At 47.5% G+C, this 21869-nt stretch overlaps 2 protein-coding genes across 2 annotated transcripts in view; one reads left to right on the top strand and one right to left on the bottom strand.

The window, feature by feature from the left end:
- Positions 1 to 1488: 1488 nt before the first annotated feature.
- Positions 1489 to 11483, bottom strand: LOC129686010 (uncharacterized). Its single transcript, XM_055619587.1, has 4 exons — positions 11479 to 11483; positions 10730 to 11188; positions 9870 to 9967; positions 1489 to 2306 (listed from the first exon to the last, which is right to left on the bottom strand). The coding sequence occupies exons 1-4, from the start codon at positions 11481 to 11483 to the stop codon at positions 2245 to 2247; spliced, it is 624 nt and encodes a 207-aa protein (XP_055475562.1). The 3' UTR covers positions 1489 to 2244.
- Positions 11484 to 11791: 308 nt separating this feature from the next.
- Msi2 (musashi RNA binding protein 2) overlaps positions 11792 to 21869 on the top strand; it is a gene marked incomplete in the record, with an annotated part of 308813 nt that continues 298735 nt past the window's right edge. The window contains 5 exon segments of the mRNA XM_055620541.1: positions 11792 to 11867; positions 12169 to 12209; positions 12580 to 12661; positions 13363 to 13447; positions 17527 to 17568. Coding sequence (XP_055476516.1) covers positions 11806 to 11867; positions 12169 to 12209; positions 12580 to 12661; positions 13363 to 13447; positions 17527 to 17568 — 312 coding nt within the window.

Genomic DNA, 21869 nt, shown 5'->3' with positions numbered 1-21869 from the left:
CAGGGCTCCCTCAACGTCTCTGATACTTTACGTCATGTAACCTTGAGATTTTCCTAGTTCTAATCTCTCTGTCGTCTCTGTCTCTCTCCTGTGTGTGTGTGTGTGTGTGTTGTGCTGTTTGCCTGTGTGCATATATACAGGAAGATGTCAGGTGTCCTGCCCTATCCACTGAGCCATCTTCCCAGCCTGTGGTTCTAATCTTCTCTTGTTCCTGGATTTTCCTCTCTTGCACCCAGTGGTTCCTTTTCCTCCTATATTGGAAGACGCCTATACCATAAAAGCAGTTTTTCTCTCCTGTCACTTTTTTAAGAAATTAATTGCATCACAGTTCAAATCAGCACATATGTCCATCATTGTCTGCCCCACTGGATGTAGAGTACCTGCATGTGGGCTTGTCCGTCTTTATTGGACTTTAGGCTCCTCCATGACAAATACTCTAGACATGTTTTCACGTCCCCTGTGGCACACACTGGCTCTAACGAGCAGACTCAAGCCTTCAAATGACGCTGCAGGTAGATTGGGTCATTATCGTCCCTCAGTATGGCTAGGGGACCCTCCTCAAAGCTCCAATTGGTAAATACATGATTCCAGGTCCTGGCTCCCGACGCACCCTGGATTTGGCACAGAGACATTCTGATATTGCCAATCAGGAAAGGATTGTGAGGCTTACCGTGGAGTTGTCTAAGGACCAAAGCCTACTCCTCCTCATGCTCATCTGGACGGGCTCGAGTCTGCCAGCGCCTCTCCTAAAATACAGTCTTCAGGACTGAACTCAGAACTGTGTGTGGTCTGACCTGCTGGCACACGCTGAGATTACGGCCTCCTTCCTTGCACACTGGGCTCTGCTATTAATAGCGCTGAAGACTGCGTTAGGGTTCTCCACAGCCTCCTCGTGCTGTGGGTTCACGTCAAGCCTGTGACGAGCTAACCTCCTGCAAAGGGCCTTTCTCACGAATGCCTTCTGTCCGGCCAGGCTTCCCATCAGCCACTGGGGCAACTGATTCTCCCCACCACCACCACCACCCCAAAGCTTGTAATTATCTGTGGCCCAAACCAGTAGACACAAAACCAGGTCTTGCCGTCCTTTCTCACACTGGGAGAGGATAGCGATCTTGGGGGTCTTTCAGAACTCCCAGAAACGGGGCAGTGTCTGCTGAGAGAGAGCCCCCAGCGTCATCATCGAGCCCACAGAAGAGGATGGTGACAAAATTAATTTTCCGGTTCGCTTCAAATTTGTGTCATGCTTGTTCCCGCCCGCCTTATATGACGGTCCTGCTTCAGTATTGTCCTAACTCTAGTGTTGATTGGCAAAGCCTCTGGCTCCTCCTGCCACGGACACAGCACACTTTCGTTTGTTATGCCCTCTCCAGGCAGCATTATTTTTAGCATGAATGTCTTGCCCGGCAAGCAATCTGTGCTGCAGCCTGCCCTTTGCTCCCCTCACACTCTCTCTCACTCCTTTTTCCGTCCCCCCCGCCCCCCCCCTTCTATAAGTGTCAATACCATGTTTGCCTAAGCAGATTTGAATCCAACTTCGAGTTCCCTTCCTTTCAGGGTTTTTTTTTTTTTTTTTTGGAATTTCAGCTGATTGTTAATAATTGTAGAAATTGCAGCGTGGGCTCTTGTGGTGGGTCTTGGCATCAACCACAGGAAGCCCCTAAATTGGTGAGATTTTGATGTCAGAATCCAGTAGCAGAAACTTGAACTCCGCAACGGGAGACTATAAAGGGAGGAAGACAGACTCCTTTTCCCTGCTCCACCGGAAGGGGGAACCGACAGTCAAAGCGCTTCCTCTGCTCACCAGACGAGGGCGCTCACACCCACAGTCCTCCCAAGTGCGCCCTTCTTACACAAAGTAGCAGTTTCTCACAGAGGTCTGCTCAGATTTGGTTGGGTTGGTTTTCTGGAGATAGAAACACCTAACGGAGTGACACTGTAGCCGTTGCACGGTGTATAATGGGAACGAAAGTTTTAAAAACTACGGTGTAGCTGTGGGTCCGTGAGCCCGCTGCTGTGGTGAGTGGACACGACTGCAGAGAATGTTGAAAGATGGTCCCCCAGGTACAACCTATAGAGTGAGTGAGGAGGGGTTGGGGGCGGGGCGACCCCGCCGTTCTAGCTGTCATCTTTGGATGTGTTTGGCAAGGCCAGCCTTGGTGGAGGCGGTGGGGGAAAGCTCCAAGGCCAGTGGAGAGGCATCAGGGAAGGTGGCAATGTCTCCATGTCAACCGTTTCCAGGTGGAGTTAAAAGGCAGGGTTATTTTCTTCTGGGAGCCCGGCCCCTTTCATCAAGGCTAAGGTGGTGGCTGATTAAAAAAAAAGAAGAAGTGGAAGATTAAGTCTGAGAGGCCAGAGGAGAAAATGGTTTCCAGGTGGAAAGCCCTGGACAGAACAGTGAGCTGGTGCCTTTCCTCTGCGAAGGCAGCATATTGCTTAAGGCCCTGCCCAGCCCACCCCCCTACCCCGTTCCTCACCCACCGCCCCCCTCCTGGCAGCGCTGGGCGACAGCCAGGCCCAGGCGTCAGAGGGCTTCCTAACTGCCTAGCTCGAAGATGTTTAATAAAATATTTACCTCCATGTATAAGAATAGCGATGACAGAAAGGCGAGCAGCAGTTAAACAGTTTTAACAGTCACAGGAGAGCCGCCCTGGGGTATTTTCTTTTCTTTTTATAAAAACAGAAAGTTCCTGTTTTAATTCTTGTACCTATCATACCTTGGGAGCCAGTCTCCTGTGAAAGTCAAGGGAGGCCAAAGTCAGACTCCTGGCCCACTTCCTGACGCTCCTAAAGGTGATGTTTTCCGAGGTCCACCCTTACCACCTGGGAAGGTCCTCCCTCTGCTGTGGTCACTCCCTAAGTCCTACTGATTCATGAGTAATCTAGCTGGCTGCATGGAGTCATTCTGAGCTAAAGGAGAGAAAGGAGAGCAGAAAGGAATGAAAAAGAGTGAAAGTCTTCAACAAGAGCTCCAGATTTCTGACTCTGTCCAAGGGGAGCATGGAAAGGAAAACGAAAAAGAAAAAAGAAAAAGAAGGAAAGAAAACCACCGGCTAAATATATTTTTGCTTTTTTTCACCCTTCAGAAAAACTTTTGTATTCCTTTCCCCAGTTTGAAAAACAAAACATTTTCTCTCTCATTGAAGTTAAAATAGACTTTTGCATATCTAAACATATCAAACAATGTTAGAAGAAAATAATTATATATTAAAGGTGTCAGATCAGTAAGGGTATTTGAAAAACATTAATTTTGCTTTATCTCACATCCTTTATCTTTTTTCCCCCTTCCAGTTACATCCTATTTCCAGTGGCTTTTCCTTATTACACAGTGCCAGAGAAGGGGCCAGCTTAGGATCTCCATACGTATGCTCATTTTCTATTAGAGGAACACAGACTAGCCCTGAATTTAGGAGTGGACTCAGTAGTCATGGTTCCTGAGGAAAGAAACATTTATTTATTTAAGGAGTACAAAGGACCCATTACTTTTCGACAGGGAATTTATACTTGGTGAAATTTTCATGAATAAAAACTCATTTCACTAAACGTTTTCTAGGAAAAATACAGCCCACTTTTATTTTGGGTGTAAAGTCTGGCATGTCTGTTTTGAAAAGTAAGGCTTGTGAGACTCCGGGAGGCGGATAAATGAACAGACTCTTTAATAAGCCAGGCGCCCGGCATGGCAGGGAAATGCAATAGCAGAAAGTAAACAGAGCATTGTGTGAAAAAGAGCAAGTTGAAATTAATCTTGCTTTTCCAATTTGAAAACACGCTCGTGGTTGTTAGCAACTGAGTCAAGACATTTAAATCACATATATACTTTTCTATCTTGACAGTGACCTTTTCTAAGTATGCAGTAGGGATAAGAAGATGAGCCAAGCCACGCTCCTGAAAGAGCATTTCAGTTAATTGAACATGAAATGTGTTGCAATCTGATCACATTAATAATACACGATTGCTGTTCTGTAGCTAATATGCAGTTCATTTGCTCGGGGTCCAACTAAAGCATTCTACAAATGTTAGCATATGAATCCCGCTGCAAACCTATACCCTAAGCAGCTATATAAAATGCATCTTGAAGGATCTTTGTATTGGCTATCTGGGCTGTGTAACAAATCACTCCAACACTTACCAGTTTCTGTGAACACTAGGGGGCTGGAGAGGTGGCTCAGTGGTTAAGAGCACTTGCTGTTCTTGCAGAGGACTGGGGTTTGGTTCCCAGCACTGACATGGTAGTTCCCAGCATTTGCAACTCCAGTTCTAGGGAGTCTGATACTCCTGATTCTATGGGCACCAGTCATGCATGTGGTATACACACACACATACACACACACACACACACACACACACACACACACACACACACGCAAAACATTCCTACTCGTAAAAATGAAACCTTAAAAGCCTATTCTTTAAAATATTAGGGGCATAAACAACAGATAGATTTTAAAATTCGCAACATGACTGATGGTAAAAATTCGCGCCTATGATGCACAAATCCCTGGGTTCCGTCCCCAGCCCCAGCCACATACTCTGGGCATGGTGACACACATCCGTAATCCCAGCAGTGATGAATGGAAGGATGGCTCTGGATTAAGAGCATTTGCTGCTATGGTAGAGGACCCAAAATAGTTCCCAGCACCCTGGCAGGGTGGAGCACAACCTCTTGTAACTCCAGCTCCCGGGAACCCAACATCCTCTTCTGTCCTCATCCAGCACATGCACAGTGATGCCTACGCACGCGCGCGCACACACACACACACACACGCACACACACACGCACACACACGCTACACAAGGTAAAAAGTAAGAGGAAGAAACACTTCAAAAAGTGCCTAGCTACAGTGGAGGGACATTAGCAGCTCTTTTTTTTTTTTGCTGCCGCTGTCAACATACATTTAAAATATAGAGAGTAAATTTTGAGAGATTTATGAGAGATCAGCAAATTTGGTCACATAAAATAGTTAAAGCTTTAAAATTATTTATTTTGTATGTTATTGTATTTGTTTCATGTACGTTGGGAGCATCACGGTACACATACGAAAGTCAGAGAACAACTTATAGGAGCCTTTCCTCCCTCCATGTGGGCCCTGGAGATTGAACTCAGGTCCTCAGGCTTGGCAGCGAGGCCTTTACTCACTGAGCCATCTTGCCAGACTTCAATCACAGAGAAAATTTAATGTGCCTTTTTAAAAAGTGACATTATCAAGTAAATGAAATACCGGCAAGCTTATCACAAATTTAAATGTAACTAGTAAGTCTGACTTGCTGGGAACCATGTAGAAATTACTTAACAATAAGTGATATACATTTCTTTCCAAAAATACACAAAGTATTTATAAAATATTAAGCATGTACCAAAGCAAGCTTTGGTAAGTCACAAAGTATCTGATTCATGTTGGAAACTGATCTTTTAAAATTTCTAGTTCAGTCTGGTTAAACATTAATATCAACATGTTCAAATACTTTTCATTTTTAGAAATTCTAATTTTTATTAACTAGATAATCATTTAAAAGCCTGTACATTGCCGGACGGTTGTGGTGCATACCTTTAATCCCAGCACTCAGAAGGCACAGGCAGGTGGATCTCTGTGAGTTCCAGGCTAGCCTGGTCTACAGAGCAAGTTCCAGGACAGCTAGGGCTAGACAGAGAAAGTATGTCTTGAAAAACAAAAACAAAAACAAAAACAAGCCTATACATCTTGGAAAATGCAGTTTGAGTGGTACCTAGAGAAAAGTTTGCAACCTTATAAATAAGAAAAAAGAAGTATAAAGTGAAACTAACCAGGTTTTGAATTGTGGCACTGCCTGTAATCTAGCACTGGAGAGATAGAGGCAGTTCAAGGCCAACATGGGCTATGAGAGACCCTGTCTCAGAAAAAAACAAAACAAAACCCCCTGAAAAAATGGAAGGAAACCAAATCAAAATCAGACCATGAACTATGCCATCAAGAAATTAAGAAAGGGCCATCAGAGGCTGGGAATGTAACGCAGCGGTGGGGAATTTGCCAAGTATGCATGAGGCTTTGTGTTCAATCCTCAGTACTAGGAAAAAGAAAGGAAAATCAAAAAGTAATAGAATACGCTAGAGCTAAAAGAATGTAATAATGTTCAGTAGTTTTTACATACAGTCTCAGCACTTGGGAGACCAATATATCAAGACACTTAAAAAAAACGATACTATGCAACATAATATTCTTCTTCTATAGTTAAGAAAGTAAGATAAATAGGAACCAAAAGAATGAAGCAGGAAAAAAAAAAGTGGTACAAAACCCAAACCAAACAAAAACAAACATAAAATGAGATTTTTTTTTTTTTTTTGGAAAATAATCATAGAAAGTAAACTCTAAAAAAACAGACTCAGATAGGGGCTTGAGAGAGGTCATCCGTTAAAAGCAAACACTGCTCTTACAGAGGAACCTGTGTTTGGCTCCTACTGCTCACAAGGCTTTTCACAACTGTTTCTAACACACACACACACACACACACAAAACAAAACAAAACAAAACAAAACAACAAAAACAACTTAACTGGCCCCCACAGACCTTGGAGCATACATGAGGCCCTACATTTGATTCCCAGCTCCACAAATAAAACAAATCAAGATCCTCCTCTTCCCCCAAAACAACACAGACAGACTTCCAGCCTGATGCATGGATATAAGGGAATCTATGTGTGAAATAATATATGGAATGAAGCGGATGAACATTATAGACAGAACCGAGTTTAAACTTTGTTACAAGGGAGCTAGCAACTACATTTTGTTAGTACATTTGAAAAATCTAGATGGCAGCAGGGCTCGGTGGCACACACTTTTGATCCCAGCACTGAGGGGGTCCGGGTAGGGAGGCAGAGTCAAGAGGATCACTGAGTTTGAGGCCAGCCTGTTTTACAGAGCAAATTCTAGGACATCACGGCTACACAGAGAAACCCTGTCTTGAAAAATCACAGCCAACCAACCAAGTAAATAAAAAAAAAACCAAACCAACCAAACACACAAAAAGATGGAATGTATAATTTCCTTAAAAATTATTAAAAAATAATGAACTAATATGAAATTTAAAAAAAGAATAAAAAATATAATGAAAGAAACAGAAACCACAAAGAAAGTTGTAATTATAAGGAAATGGTGTCCCTACTTAAAAAAAAAAAATCAACCTATGAAATGGCTGCCCCAGACCCAGAGATTTACCAGAATGTTCTAGAAAACATTTAAGAATAAATAAGCATCGTATTTTTGTTGTCTGTTTGAGAGTTGGATTGTGTATTCTTGGCTGCTCTGGGACTTTATTGTGCAGACAAGGCTGACCCTGAACTTATGGTGGTCCTCCTGCCTCTGCCTCCCCAGTGGTAGGAAGCCCGGTGTGTACCATCTAGTTCTAATCTTTAACACACTGTTCCAGAAGGTGAATACGAGCAAGGAAGCAACATTCACCATCTCAGAAAGCCAGTATAAATAGACAAAAGCATTAAAGGGAAATTGTAGCCAATATGACTTCTGAACATGACCTCACAAAAAAGGTCCTAGGGTGAGAATGGACAGTGACATTCACTCATTTATCAATCTGTCTCCCACCAAAATTATTTACTGTCAACCGTGGACTAGCAGGTACTGCACTGGTACAGGGAGAGCAAAAATGGATGGGAACTCCTGGCCTGGCCAAGATGGATAATAAAGCAAATGATCACACAGGGTGAGGTACACAGAGGACCTTCTGGTGGGTTAAGAGCCTATCAAGAGACATTTGACCTGCTTAGAGAAATGTGGGAAAGCTTTCCACGCATATAAATGGACTAAGAGTCCTTGTGGGCAGCTGTGGGATACTATTCCAGGGCGTCAGGTGCAAGAGGTCTGGTATACTGTGGCAGGAGAGATGGCTCTGACGAACCAGTGAGATGGTTCATTGGGTATAAGTTCTTGCTGATAAAGCCTGACCCTGGCAACCTGAATTCAAGCTCTGGTACCTAGGAGAAAGAGAGAACAGCCTCCTGGAAGTTGTTCTCTGACCACACATACAATAAAAATAAAACTTAAAAAAAAAAGGAAAAGATGGATTTCAGTGATATTTACAAGGTGAATTCTACAGACCCCTGTAGAATGTACATGGTGAGGGCAGAGTTCAACCATGTTGCTTCCAGGCCGGCGGAGTCTATTCACTGACAAGGATTCCAAAAGGGGGAGAATGGTATGGATGTGGCTTTGGCCATGTGGTTTCTTTAGGAAGGTTAAGTGGAGACGTGGAAAAGAATCCTGAGCACAGCCGGGGAACTCTGGCAAGGTCAAAGTGGGAGTTTTGGAGTGGGCTCGGCATGTAGGTGGTATTTAAACTCATCCTGTTCAGAAGGTCATCCAGGGAGCGGATAGCTGGAGGACAGATCAGGCTGAGGAAGCACACCAATATTAAAAGGAAAGATGGCCAACCAGGGAGGGCTCAGAGATAGAAGAGAAAGGTGGGGGACGGGGAACAGGGGCCAAAGAACCTTGGAGAGTGTGGGCGTGGGCAGAAAAGGGGAAAGAGGAAATCTCAGGAAGGGTCTAGCAGGGCTGAGACCCCAAGGCACAGTGAGTGATAAAGCAGTACTCCTGAGTGAGCAGGGGAAAAGACTCAGAATAATCAACTCCTAGTGCAAAGGGAAGGGCGGGGGGGGGGGGAGTGTTTGGTTGTTTGGGACAATGAAGTTGTTCGGCATGTTTATCTTGGTGGTCCTCATACATGGGGCACACTTGTCAAAACTCAGAATCATAGAGCGATGGAAGGTCTGTAACCAAAATGTGGTCGCCTGGGGGTTGGGGTAGGGAGACAACAAACAAACAAGGCCCCTGAGGCTGGTCCTGGGGCTTAGTTGGTAGCCTTGGCATATGACTTTCTCCTTAGCAAGCAAATGGCCCTGGGTTTGATCTCTAGCATTGTGTGAACTATACACCTATTATCGTAGCAGTAGAGGCCAGAAGATCAGAAGTTCAAACCCACCCTCTGCAATCTAGAGTTTGCCGTTGGCCCTTGGCCATCTGAGACAGCATCTCAACAAAGCAACACGATCTGCAAAGGGAAAATAAAACTTGGTGGTGATGGTGGGGTGGCCAGTGGGGCGTGAGTTCAAGGCCAGCCTGGGTCCACGCACAGCAAGACCCCCCCCCCCCATCTCCAACTTTAACGATACCCAACTAAGAGGAAACCCTAGAATGATGGAGACTTCCCTCTTAGCCCTGTATCAGTCCCTGGTGTGCCCGATGCAGAGCTACGGGCCTCATCCCCTCAGGTCGCCACTAAAACGTTTACGCAAGAGGGCATCAGGAAGGCAGCCACCCACTTCTGTCTAGTGAGGGACAGCCCCACCATGCATGCTACAGAACCAAAGGCACTGGACCATGGCCAGAGCCCCTCTCAGGGATTAACTGTTTGGGGTAGGAAAGCAGTCTGACAGCCTGGCACCTTTGGGACTCTCACATTCAAGGAGGGAGCTGGGTAAAGGAAGGCCTTTCCAGCTCTGATGGTCTGTGGTTCTAAAGATGAAAAAAAAAAAATCTGATTATAGTGGAGTTGCCTCTATTTTGTGATAGAGAATAATCGCAATAAACAACCACCATCCTAACCTGTCTCTTTAACACATGGAGCCCCAGATGATTCAAGAATCAGTTTGGTCGGAGTGTTGGGAAACAGCCTGGTCTGTGGGTTGAGAGTCTTTATGAAGTGCCTTCTAAAAACTGTATTCAGTAACAATTCATAATAAATACGATCCATGTTAAGTTTGCCATTAAAAAAAGGGGGGGGTACTTTTACATTGTTCATTTCAAATGCTCCGCCCACCCCGTCAATCCTGTCAGAGACGCAGTATCCCAATTTAGGGGGCAAAGAGTCTGAAAGTCTGATCACTTAAGGCCTCGGAGGTGTTGAGGTTTTCCAAACGTCCCGAAACCCACAGTGGACACGGCACAGTTTCGGTGCTGAGTGTATTCCACTGTCTCCTAATCCTGTGAAAATTAATGGAAAAGTGTTAATTGGGTATCAATACACGCCTAACATTAATCTGGGTATTCAGTGAACCACAACTTTTTGCTGCCCCTCATGCCACATTAACTTGGTTTACTGTAATAATTTAAAACAATAAGGATAATTGTATCCGTACTGTTTTAAAACTACCCCATAAATTGAATGCAGCCTGAATCTGGCCAGCCTGGGATCTGAAAGCATGCGATGATGCCTTTGGGAAGTTACAGGATCCATCATCCTTTTGGAACTCACAGGGGAGGAAGGGAACTTTTACTAACCGCCTACTGTGTGCCAGGATCTGAGGCACCTCACGGCCCCTACAGTGGGGTGAGGGCGCTTTGTTATTTCAAAGACCTCCCCCAAGTCTTGGGAGATCTAGGGCTATTTCACTCTCACGCACTTTTAACTCTCTACACAGGAAGCCCGAGTAACTTTAAACGTAATAAATAAACTAGACAACGGACGCGAACGGTCGAGGGGTTTTCTGAAACCACCACCCAGGCCAGTCACCTCCCGGACGCCCCCCAAACCTGCTACTCCTTCTCCACCATCACTTTTGCTTTGAACCCCAATCATTTGACCTTGACCCCTAACAGCCTACTTTATCATGTTTTTAAAAGAGGTCCGAGGAGCGCTCAACCCCTGTCTTGGGTGCTTTCTCGGGCACCCCCACCCCCACCCCATGGCATCGAGTCAGTTTCTCAAAAGTTTCCCAATAACCTTCGCCGGCCGCGGCTCCGTACCTCTGCCGGGGAAGGGCGGGGAGCCGTGCAGGACGTGCCGGTGCGTGGAGCGGGAGCCAGGGAACTTGCCGCGCGGAAAGGGAAAATAAAACTTGTGGCCGGTGTCGGTCCGGGGAGGGTCTCCTCCATCTCCGAGGACCCCCGATCTCGTGTGTGTGTGTGTGTGTGTGCGGGGGGGGTCCCGAGGACCGCTGGGGGGGTGTGGGGGAGCACGGGGTGTGGGTGTGCTCCAGGCGTCCTTGACCTAAATTTCCGCGCGGCGGCTGGCAACCCGGGCGCGGAGGCAGGGCGGGCGGCGGGGGCCACCTCCGGCTGGGGCGCAGGGGCCCGCGAACTTGGATCGCTGGGGAGGAGCGGGGGGACCCGGGGGGCGCTGCCGCCTCCCCGCCCCGCCGGCTCCCCGCGCCTCCCCCTCCCCCACGCCCAGCCCATGTGATCCGGGCCGGCTCGGGGTGCGCTCTCCCGGCTCCCCGCCCAGCTGGCTCGGGGGGGGGGAGGAGGGCGGGGACCCCCCTCAACTCGCGGGGGGCTCGCGCGCCGCCGCACCCCCCCTCCCCGGTGTGTGTTGGGTGGTGGTGGGGGAGAGCCGAGCGTGTGCGCGCGCGGACCGGCGGGGTGTGTGTGCGCGCGCGCGCGCGAGCGCTTGTGTGTGTGTGTGTGTGTGTGTGTGTGTGTGTGTGTGTGTGTGTGTGTGTGTGGAGGGAGGAGGGGGGCTGGAAACGACAACCAAACGGGGTGCGTGACGTCACCGCATTGGTTACACGACGTTCTAGAACTCCGCCCCACGTGCGCGGGGAGGAGGAGGAGGCGGAGGGGGGGGGGGGGGGGGGGGGGGAGGGGGAGGGGGGGTGTGCGAGGCGGCGGGGCCGAGCTGAGCCGAGCCCACGTGTGACGGGCTCTCGCCGCTGGGCCGGCTCGGCGCTCGCGGAGCTTTCGCAGCCGCCGGGCGGGCGGGGGGGAGGAGGAGGCGGGGGAGGAGGGCCGGAGATCTGGGGCTCCGGAGCTGGCCGCCGCCGCGCTCCGCTTTCGCTGTGGGGCTCGGTGTGTCGGGGGTGGGGGGGCGGGGGGGCTCCGCGATGGAGGCGAATGGGAGCCCGGGCACCTCGGGCAGCGCCAACGACTCCCAGCACGACCCCGGGTAAGTTTCCAGCGCGCCCGCCCGCCGCCCTCCGCGGGCTCCTGTCGGGGCTGTCGCGGGGCGCCGGTGCGGAGCGGGGCGTCCGCGCGTGCCCCTCTCTCCCCGCGCGCACCCCCCGGGGGCCGCTCGCGCACCTCGGGGTGGCGTGGGGGCCGCCCGCCCTCTCCCCAGCCCACCTCCCCGGCTCGCGCTCGCCCCCCCCCCCCCCCCCCCCGGCTTTTCCTTTTAGCTTTTGTAAGTTACACGTCAAAATGGCCGATCTGACATCGGTGCTCACTTCGGTTGTGTTTTCTCCCTCCAGTAAAATGTTTATCGGTGGACTGAGCTGGCAGACCTCACCAGGTAAGGGACGGAGGGGGGGGACGCCCGGGTCCCCCCCTTCTTGGCTTCTTGATTGCTCTTTGTTATCCCGGTGTGAGAAACACCCCCCCTCCCCGCCATTGGCTCCCCACTTCTCCTGTGCAAGGTTATTATTATTATTATTATTATTTTTTAAAAGAGCGAATCCTTTCCCGAGCCCTCTACGCGACCTCTGTTGCTGAATTTCCCCCGCGTGTGCAAAAATATTGCAAAGACAAAACAGCATAACAACAGAAAACTACTTTTGCTTTTTGTCCTTGATCAGAAATTTGCATTGCTTTTTTTTTTTTCCTCCCCCTCTCCACACCTTCTCCCACCGTCCCCCCCCATCTCTCTTTTTCTCTCTCTACAGATAGCCTTAGAGACTATTTTAGCAAATTTGGAGAAATTAGAGAATGTATGGTCATGAGAGATCCCACAACGAAACGCTCCAGGTAACGCACTCCCTTCCCGATTTTGCCTTTATTCCAGAACAAAGTTTTAGTTTTATTTTTGGAGGTGTCTTCGGAAGTAGCTAAGCGGATTTAGAATGGGGCTCAGGCGCGTGGCTGGGCTGGAACGGGCGCTCCCTCCCATAACCCCAAAGGTTATTGTTAATTAGGACCGAACTCTGGATTCAGAGACGCCCATCGCTCCCGCTTGAAGTCATTTTCCTGTCGCTTCTTGTTCTCTTGTTTTAAATGACATTCTCGGTTCATCCACTTTCTACACAGTTTTTTTTTTTTTTTTTTTTTAATTTAAATTTTTGAATGTATGCCTCCTTCGCACTCCCAAACTCTGAAGTCCCCTCCTCGGGAGGTGGGTGAATGTCTTAGTGCCCGGTGTCCCTCGGAAGAAAACAAAGCCTGGAGGAAGGGTAGAGGAGGAGAGGAAACTGAGGCCGCCGGAGTGCAGGCACCGGCGAGTTCCAAGTTACCTCGAGCTGCCCTGCCCCCTCGTCCCGCTTCCCCCACTAACCTTTTTTTTTTTTTTTCCCCTCGCAGGGCAGAGAGGGCTGTGGGCTACAGGAGAATAGCGGGAGGGAGCTGTTGGGGGTGGGGGTCCGGGAGGGCAACTTTCGCACCCCGGGTCTGCACGTAGGGTCTTCTTGTTGCTTGGTGTCACATTTTCTTTCCCCCCCTTTGTCTCCTTCCAGAGGCTTCGGTTTCGTCACCTTCGCAGACCCAGCAAGTGTGGATAAAGTATTAGGTCAGCCCCACCATGAGTTAGATTCCAAGACGGTAGGTGGCTTATTTTTAATTTAAAAAAAATATTTATTTATTTCTTTATTGTTGTCGTTTGCCCCTTTTCACTAACCGGTCTGGGCATTGACAGCCCTGTTTAAAGGGACAGCGCCTTCTTTTGCTTCTGTGCTGGAACTGGGTACTTTTTTAAACAGCTATCGAGCTGGCTCAGAAGTTTGCTGCGGTGGCTGCTTTTGGGGGTTTCTTTTTTTAGAGTGTGCCCCACTGCAGCTTCAGAGGCCGCGGGGCGAAGGTTGGGGGGAGGGGGGTCGGCTCCTTGGGAAGGCTAGCCTCCCGCCGAGGGACCTTCCTTGCAAAGAAACTCCACCGGTGACTGAATGGAACTTTCTTTGTCAGCCCAGCACAGCCTGTGGCATTGGGATGGGCTTGTATTAAAAAAAAGACACAGCCCGGCTTCCTGGTGGAGGGGCCAGGGGTGGGGACGAGGGGAGGGGGCGCTTGCCTTAGTTCTAGGCAACAGGTTTCTCTGGGACTTTAGTGATTTGAGATGTGGTTTTGAGAAGGGAAGGGAGATCCTGGCAGAGCCAACTGGGCATCCAGTGGGGTTGCTCCAGATGGCATCAGACTGAAGGTTGATAAACCTTGGGTTTCGAAATGAATCTCCCTCCCCTTCCTCCTCCCCCCCCTCCCCATCCTTTCATTTGTGTGTGGATACTTTTTCAGCATTAGAATTTTTTTTTTTTTTTTTAAATTCAGAGTTTAGAGATGAAAAGTCCCTAGGTGGAAGTCAGAGAGAGTAAGGAGGAGAAAGAAAAATTGTCAGTCTGGAATAATAAATGTAATGAAGAGTCTGGGGGGTTCCCAATGGTTTGCCTAACCCCCCCCCCCCCCCCCCCCCACCCCCCCCCCCCCCCCCCCCCCCCCCCCCCCCCGGCTTCCTGCCTCTCTTCCCTTCCCTGTTGCTCACCAGAATTTCACCAGGATTTTATTATCCATTTTACCACCGCTTAAGGCAGAGGCCTCAAGGTGATACTGGGGGATGTGGCTTTGGGCCGCTCCTGTTGTGTTGTGAACTCGTGGGGGTGAGGCACAGCCAGCCGCCCATTGTAAACTTGAACCTCGGCCCCCCTCTTCTGTAAAGGCAGCAGAAAGCAAGGGGCTTCCAAGCCCCTTTGACTTTTAACACTGAATGGAGAAGAAGGGATCTGGGTAACCTTCGGTGCACTTGAATTGATTTTGCAAACTCACCCTCTTTTTATGATCAAAATGGTCAGGTGTCGCCCTTATTCCCCCCCCCCCCCACCAAGAAAAGGCCTCACACACTGAAGTCACTTTAATAATTGTCCTAGACTTGTCCGAGGCTTGCAGCCCAGCCTGTTTGTACTGTCAGATCATTTAATATCAAGAATGATCATCGGTAAGGTGATAAGGAATGTCTGAACAGTTTATTTTTTTCCTCCCTGACTCCTTGGCTAGCCGTGCTACAAAGCTAGGAAGGTTTTGCAGGAACAATTCAAAGCAGATCTGTGATTTCTCAGCCGCTCCTTTGGCCTGGGTGGGAGAACCTGAGTTTAGTTTTAATGGGTGCTGGCTGTTGGTATCCCTCGGTCGCTGGGCTTTGGGCTTTGGGCTTTTCCACCCTTGTGTGTTTTGTAGCTCTATTTCGGTTGCTATTACTTAGTATAACCTAGCTTTTGACTTTGTTTCAACGTTCAGTGCGGTTGGTTTATTGACATGGAAACGAGGATCTTGTTTACTGTTACCTTAAAAGCTTTGTTTAGGTAAAGGCCACTGGTGTCCAAAGTAGTACCCTAGTGTGTTCTAGAGAGCCAGTCCTAGCGCTGTACTTAAGTAACTAATGTTTTAATTTGGGATAGTTTTCTTTTTCTTTCTTTTTAAATAGTTGACTAGGAATGTGCAAAAGGTTGGGATTTGCCTTCTTGCCTGTGATGCCCTCCTAGGCCTTGGAGATCTGGGTGCGGGGAAAACTTTGCACATGAGAGAACTCTGATCTCCGGGTACAGCTGATGTCCCCACCACACATACGGGGTGCAGTCCCAAATTGGCTTTGGGTTTTGTAATTTCACTTTTTTTTAATTTTTTTTTTCCTTAATCGTAGTACTTCATTTTCTCTGCTTGTACTTTTCTCACTCCAGCCTCCAGCCATTCATTCATTGCCTGGATTGTATCTCATTTCCCCCCCCCACATAAACGGGGTGGCTTCTCATTGCACCTGTGTGTTGGGTTAGATCAATTCGAGCTTTGGGAGGGCGTCTTCTTTTGAATGAACAAAGATGAGCATCTGTCTCAGTTTTGGCGACAGAATGGAAATCCACACCTGTTGTATTTCTTTCGTAGAGAAACGCTAGTCAGTGCCGGGCATACCTGTAGCCGCAGTACTATTATATTAATCTTTACGAAAGGGTAGTTTCCTAGATCCAAGAGTTTGGTCTGTTTTAGGTTTTGAGGAGTAATCTCTCATTTCTCAGGTAATGTTTTAAAGGTAAAAAGCACAAGGCAGAATTTTAGGTCTTTAAAGTACATTAATAAAAGTGCTCTTTTTTATCTTGGTTTGTCTTACAGGCTGGGGCCCAAGGGGACCCAGGGATTATGGGTGTGTGTGTGTGTGTGGGGAGGGGCTGCGTGTCTCCTCCCCTGCAGTTTTCCTCAAAGCATGATTTTCATCTTCTCCAGTGAGAGAACTGACAAGAGGTTCAGATTTACTTTTTAAAGGGGGGAAATTTGAACACAAAAGCCAGAGCTCATAAATAAATAACTTACAGCAGGTGCCCACGCCGTTCCCCACGTTAAATGACACTTAAAGATTTGCCACGTTTAGAAATCTAATCGAAACCAGTAACGGAAATTTTTGTTTTCTAAAATTCTTTACTGTTTTTCTTTCCTTTTTTTTTTTTTTTAATCTAGGCAGTAACTTTTTTTCTCCTCCCATCAGCTGTTACACTCAGACGCTTCTGTGGGAATTGTAAAGCTAGTTACTGATTGAGAATCATGTGCTCTGTAAGCAGGCAGCTGAGGTAGAGTGGAGGGACTTTTTCCATTGGGGTGGGGTGGAGGTAGGGGAATACTGAGTTACTACTTCTGTCCAGTCGTTTTCTCTTTAACTCTCCCTACAATGGCTTTTTTTTTTTTTTTTTTTTTTTAATTTGGACTTTGGGTTGTTCCTGTAGTTTCACCCCTGTGGTTTTTTTGTTTTTTAAATCCATGTGGATTTAATTCACAAAAATACCTTCTTTTTCCCTTTTCCTACAATTTTTTTTTTTTTTTAAAGAAACAAGTCAGCTTGCCCTGGAGTCATTGATACTTGCATTCTTTGAGATTAACCAATAAAGCAAATGAAAACTTTTTTTTTTTTTGAGACAGGGTCTCACTTTGTTGCCCAGGCTGTCTTAACAGCTTTGAGGGACTTCTACCCCTCAGTGATCCTCCGCCCTGAGCTGCTCCAGTGTAGGGATTACAGATGTGAGCCATCATGCTTGGCTGTAAAGGATCTTTTTAGCCATCCGGAGTAACTGTTCTGCTGGCACCAGTGAGTTAATCTGAGCCGAGCATGGTATTGTTGATTTTCAATTCTTTTTTTTTTTCTTTTCTTTTCTTTTTTTTTTTTTTTTTAATTTTCTTTCCCCTGCTTTGTCAGGGAAAAGAAATAATCACTCATTTACCTACAGCTGGAGGAATGTTTAATTTTGAGATTGTGATTTTTTTTTTCTCTATAGATAACGTTGTACCTATCTTGTTCCCTGGCCACACACTGTACATTAGCTCCGGGTGTCATTCAGAGTCTGTGGACGAGAAGTCCTTAGTCTAACTAAGAATGCATGAGCTCTGGCTTATAAAGCGCTTCATTCACTGTAATGCACGGTAGAACATTCCAGAAAGGTGAACCTTATAAGCCCCATCGGGACGATGGTGAAAGTTGAGATCAAAGCTGAAGGAGCTTTTTCAGTTGCCTAAGAACTTACTAAAAGCTGAGGTCTAAGCCTGAGAAATGAGTGATTAGTAATTAGGTGGTTGGTCATTGGTGTTTTCTTTTTTTTTTCTTCTCCTCTCTCCAAACTACTGATTTCTTCCTTTTTATTTTTATTTTTTTCCTCCAGATTGACCCCAAAGTTGCATTTCCTCGCCGTGCGCAACCCAAGGTAAGTAGGAGAGCCGTGGATGGGATTTTAGCAAGGCTTGCGAGTTTCAGAGCCCAGCACTGGCGACTGTTGGAGGCTGGTGTTTGCACCTCCAGGGCATCAGCAGAGGGAGGCGGAAGGCCCAGGTGAGCACTTCTGCGGATGGCCTTGTGCCTCCAAGTCAGCGTATGGAAGTAGGTTCCAAGCGTCCAGCTGGGGAGAGGGGCAGATGTGACCCTCCGCCCCAGGGTGTGGCACCGTCTGCCGCAGTATTTATGCAAGTGTTTTCTGGCTTACTCGAAAGCACGGCTAAGATCCTATGTGGAAAAGTTGAACATTTCCTCATGCCTCTCTGTGGAGGGCCCTGTGCTGAGGTCTTACAGTCTGGAGGTTTTGGGAGAAGAGCAGAACTTAAGCAGCTTGTCCTTTCTTGGAAAACAAACAAAAACAAAACAACCTTTCCTAGAACCCCCTAAAACTGTAGCTCTGGGGGGGAGCTAGGGGTATCCCCGGTCAGGTGGATCAGTCAGAGCCACTAGAAACTAAGAGGCTGCTCGGCCTCTGGGTTCCAGAGAGCTGGGGCTGGGGAGGAGGAGGTTGAAACTGTGTGGCCCCATAGCAGTGGCACTGCAAGATGTACTTAAAGGATTGAGGCTGCACTTTTGTAAAGTGTGTAGTTAACAATGTTTCCCCTGTGCCTGGCTCGGAGGGGAGGCAGGCCTGCTTCCCTTACACAGAGAGAAAGGGTGATGGCCCTTGGAAAATTCAGTGTATTCCTCTCAGCAGAGGCTCTCAGAGTGGAGCCTTCTAATTGTGTGGAGGAGAAAATGCACCTTAGCAAAGGAAAAGGCGGTGGTTGGGGATGGTATTTTGAGAATTTCAGGTCTGGAACCTGCCATGTGAGTGAGTGAGTGAGTGGGTGGGTGGGTAGGTGAGTGAGTGAATTTTTTTTTTTTTTAGATGGAACTGGCATCTCTTAAGTAAGCAGAAGTACATGCTTGAAGGTGGCTTTCCCCCCCTAACACTTAAAACAGATCGCAGGAATTAATGAAGAGCTTAGCTTCCTTCACTCGGCATAAACCTCGGGGCTGGCTTTAACTGTGTGTTGCTTTCCATGCTGGGTATGAGCCTTTCCATCTCAGAATCAGCAGTGTCTCCTGGGTTTGGAAGGATTGTTATTTCTTCCCTTGTGTGAGTCTTCAAATTTCCAGGTTAGTCATTTGATCACTCACAACTTGGATCAGGTTTCCCTTTAGGGAAACTGGAAAAATCTCTGACTTGGGTGAAACCATGGATTCACACCCATTCCCTCCATCTCTCGTTTCTCTGTTCTCACCAACTCTCTTTTTCAGCCAGGAAGATGGTATTTCACGTTAATGTGCTGTGGTCATTTCTCCCCTCCTCCCAAACCTTCGACTTGCAAACAAGATAGATGATGTCTCAGGCCTGTCAGAGGAATATGGACCTTCCTCATTTCCCAGGCCAAGCCTGAGGCGTTTGTGAGTCCTCAGATGTATATTACTATCAATCCTGTTGAAAAAGATCAGATGCCTTGGCACGTCAGTGATCGGACCCCCGTTTCTTAAAAAGTTTAATGACATGTCACTTTGCAAAGGTCTTTGCTGTCCCTCATCCACACCTGAATCCCAGCTCTGTCTCGGTTTCCTCATCGATGGTCCAGGGATGATGGTATCATCTTCTTCCCAAAGAAAGGTGATTGTGAAAAATGAGAGTGGTTTGGCGAGGGCCTCATGGCTCATCATCATCACCATCATTATGGCTGGTTTAGTCATCATTGGGATGGTCCTTGTTTGCAGCCTGGACCACCTGATTTCAGATGCCAGCTGTGCCACTCATTAACTGCTGGGAACTTGGCCAGATCACTTCCTTAAACTTCAGTTTCCTTTTCTCATGCTAACGTGCACCTAGAAGGGTCTGTGACACGCTGAGACATGGCAAGTGTGATCCACAGTTATTTACTGGTTATTTTTTGAGAGAGGCTTTGGACTTAGCTTTTTTTTTTGGGGGGGGGGTGGGTGGCGGTGCTCAGACTGGTTCTCTGAGAGATCTAGGACTAACATTAACTGAGTGAAGCACTTTGTGTGGGGGTGAGGGGGCCAGTTCCTTGGACAGATGAGGCAGCTGAAATACTGACAGGTTGAGTGGTGATATAACACACACACACGCACACACTCAAAAACACACCTAGGCAATCTGCCCCCAAAGTTGGTCTTGTTGGGGTGCCACTGGACATTGCCTCCATGTCAGAAACGAGGGGACATGGCTTCCTGAGGTTAGCAGATCATGAAGTGCAGAACCCAAGTCCGTAAAGTTTCAGGTTCTTGGGTTCTGGTCATTCTCCTCCCCTTGTGACGTCATCTGATTGTATCGATACTGTCTTGTGTTCTGTATCTGACACCTTGGGGTATCCGGCCAGGTGCTTCTAGGGTTGCTCAACCCAGGGAGGCAGGAGTTGTTGAGCTGCAGCTGCGTCATGGTTGGGAACTAGAACAGGGTAGGGAAAGGACTTGCCCTCTTTGGTGGTTCTCCCACAGAGCTAAAGCTGGCCATCCGGGTTCTAGAGCAAGGGATGGCAGCCGGGCTGGCAGGAGTCTAGAACCTTGAACAAAGCCTTGTTTATGTTTTATTTATCTCCCTTCCATAAAACTTCTGCGTGTCTGCTGGGGTCACGGCGACAGGGCAGACCCTACCCTTCTGTGTGGACTGGGTGAGGAGCTTGTAAATGATGTGTCGGCTTGAGTTTCAGTTAAAACTCATTTCTCTGCTTTCTGGCCGCCCCTCCCTGCTCACACTTGCCAGAGAAATATTCCGTGGAGGTGTTAAACAAGACGGGTGGAAAGAAACTGTAACTTGAGACCAAAGAAAATCTGTGGCAGTGAAGAACGGGTTTCATATGAGTACTGTCATAATATTCTTTAATGTCTCGTATAAATAAAAATCTGTTTTGTCCAGAATTTTAATGAGCAGCGAAGGCAGGCTGTGGAGTCCTTTGGTTCACCCGGCTCACCCTTTGTGATGCGAATGTTCACAGGGCTTTATTAGGGAGTCTAGGGACCATGCTTGGCCATTCATTAGCGGAGTACATTTTGATCGGGAGGAGATGATGGGATCGGTCCATGCCTTCCTATTTCTCTGGGGCAAAGTACATAAGGGGATTCTGCCCCCCCCCCCACCGTCTTCTTAAAAATTAAAATGGTCATGGTACTCTAAAAAGATGACTTAATTTGAGGCCGTGACAGACCCGAGGCTGACGGGGATCAATCATGCCATGTCTTTTCTTTGTCTCCTTTGGGTCCAAGTGTCAGCTGCCTGGGAGAGTTTTGTTCCAGCCTGTGGCTTCTTTTTCTTTTATGGAGGAACCTACACACTCCTTAGCATCCATGGGTGAGAGTGGAGCCTGGGCGTGACTCACCATCTGTCCTTATTATCCTTGGGTATAAGAACATAATCTCCACTCTTTCCGGTTATTATTTTCTGCAAGTTTTATTTATTTTAGCCAAATTGGCATTTATTATTATTATTATTATTTTTTTAATGAGCACATAAAAAACCATAAACATTGCACAGACATTAAAAACGTGTTGTATGTGAGGCTGGAGAGATGGCTCAGGAGGAAGGAGCTTTTGCTGTTCTCATAGAGGACCCGAGTTCTGTTCCCAGCATCCATGTTAGGTTATAGCCACCTGTAACTGCGGCTCCAGGCTATCGAAAGTCACTTTCTTTTGGTCTCCACAGGTGTCTTCACACACAAGTCCTGTGCACACACATAACTGTGAATAAGAAAAAAAAAATAGACCTCAGCAGAGGAGCGCGTGCTGTTTTGAGTCGTGTATGTTCATTGTGTCCCTTGAAACCTTAGCTGTAGGGATGTCATCTGTTCAGCCTATTTCCAGTTGCCTTCAGTGACAGCTGGGTGACTGTGGGCATACCACTTAAATCCTAGTAGGCCTCAGTTTCCTTCTCTTAAAAAAAAAAACATGATATGCTGATCCTCATGGTGTTATTTTGGAAATGAATGAAAATTGTTCTTTGGGAACTGTGTATGGACAAGTGGTACCCAGCACCCGTCTGCTGAGACTGTTATGGAATTACTGTTTTGTCTTAAGATGGGATCTTATGTATCCTTAGGGCAGCCTCAGAATCATTTTGTAGCCCATGATAACCTTGAACTTTTAATTCTCCTGCCTCTACCTCCCAAGTTCTGAAAATACAGGCCACCAACCCCAGGCTTATACAGCACTAGAGAGTGAACCCAGGGCTTCATGCCTCTTGGGCGGGCAGCTCCTCTACCAACTGAACTT

The sequence above is a fragment of the Psammomys obesus genome, unplaced genomic scaffold, assembly GCF_907164565.1.
Source record: "Psammomys obesus unplaced genomic scaffold, mPsaObe1.curated_primary_1811, whole genome shotgun sequence".
Classification (NCBI taxonomy): domain Eukaryota; kingdom Metazoa; phylum Chordata; class Mammalia; order Rodentia; family Muridae; genus Psammomys; species Psammomys obesus.
The sequence above is the reverse complement of the archived record's forward strand: the minus strand, read 5'-3'. Positions and strand labels throughout refer to the sequence as shown.

What these genes read in the sequence shown, in the direction of transcription:
- LOC129686010 (XM_055619587.1), bottom strand. An exon ending in CCCGCCCTTCCCCGGCAGAG is followed by an intron (nt 9,968 to 10,729) that starts GTACGGAGCCGC and finishes TAATTTTCACAG; the next exon opens with GATTAGGAGACAGTGGAATA. An exon ending in CAACACCTCCGAGGCCTTAA is followed by an intron (nt 2,307 to 9,869) that starts GTGATCAGACTT and finishes TTTTTTAATCAG; the next exon opens with CCACCACCTTAGCCTTGATG.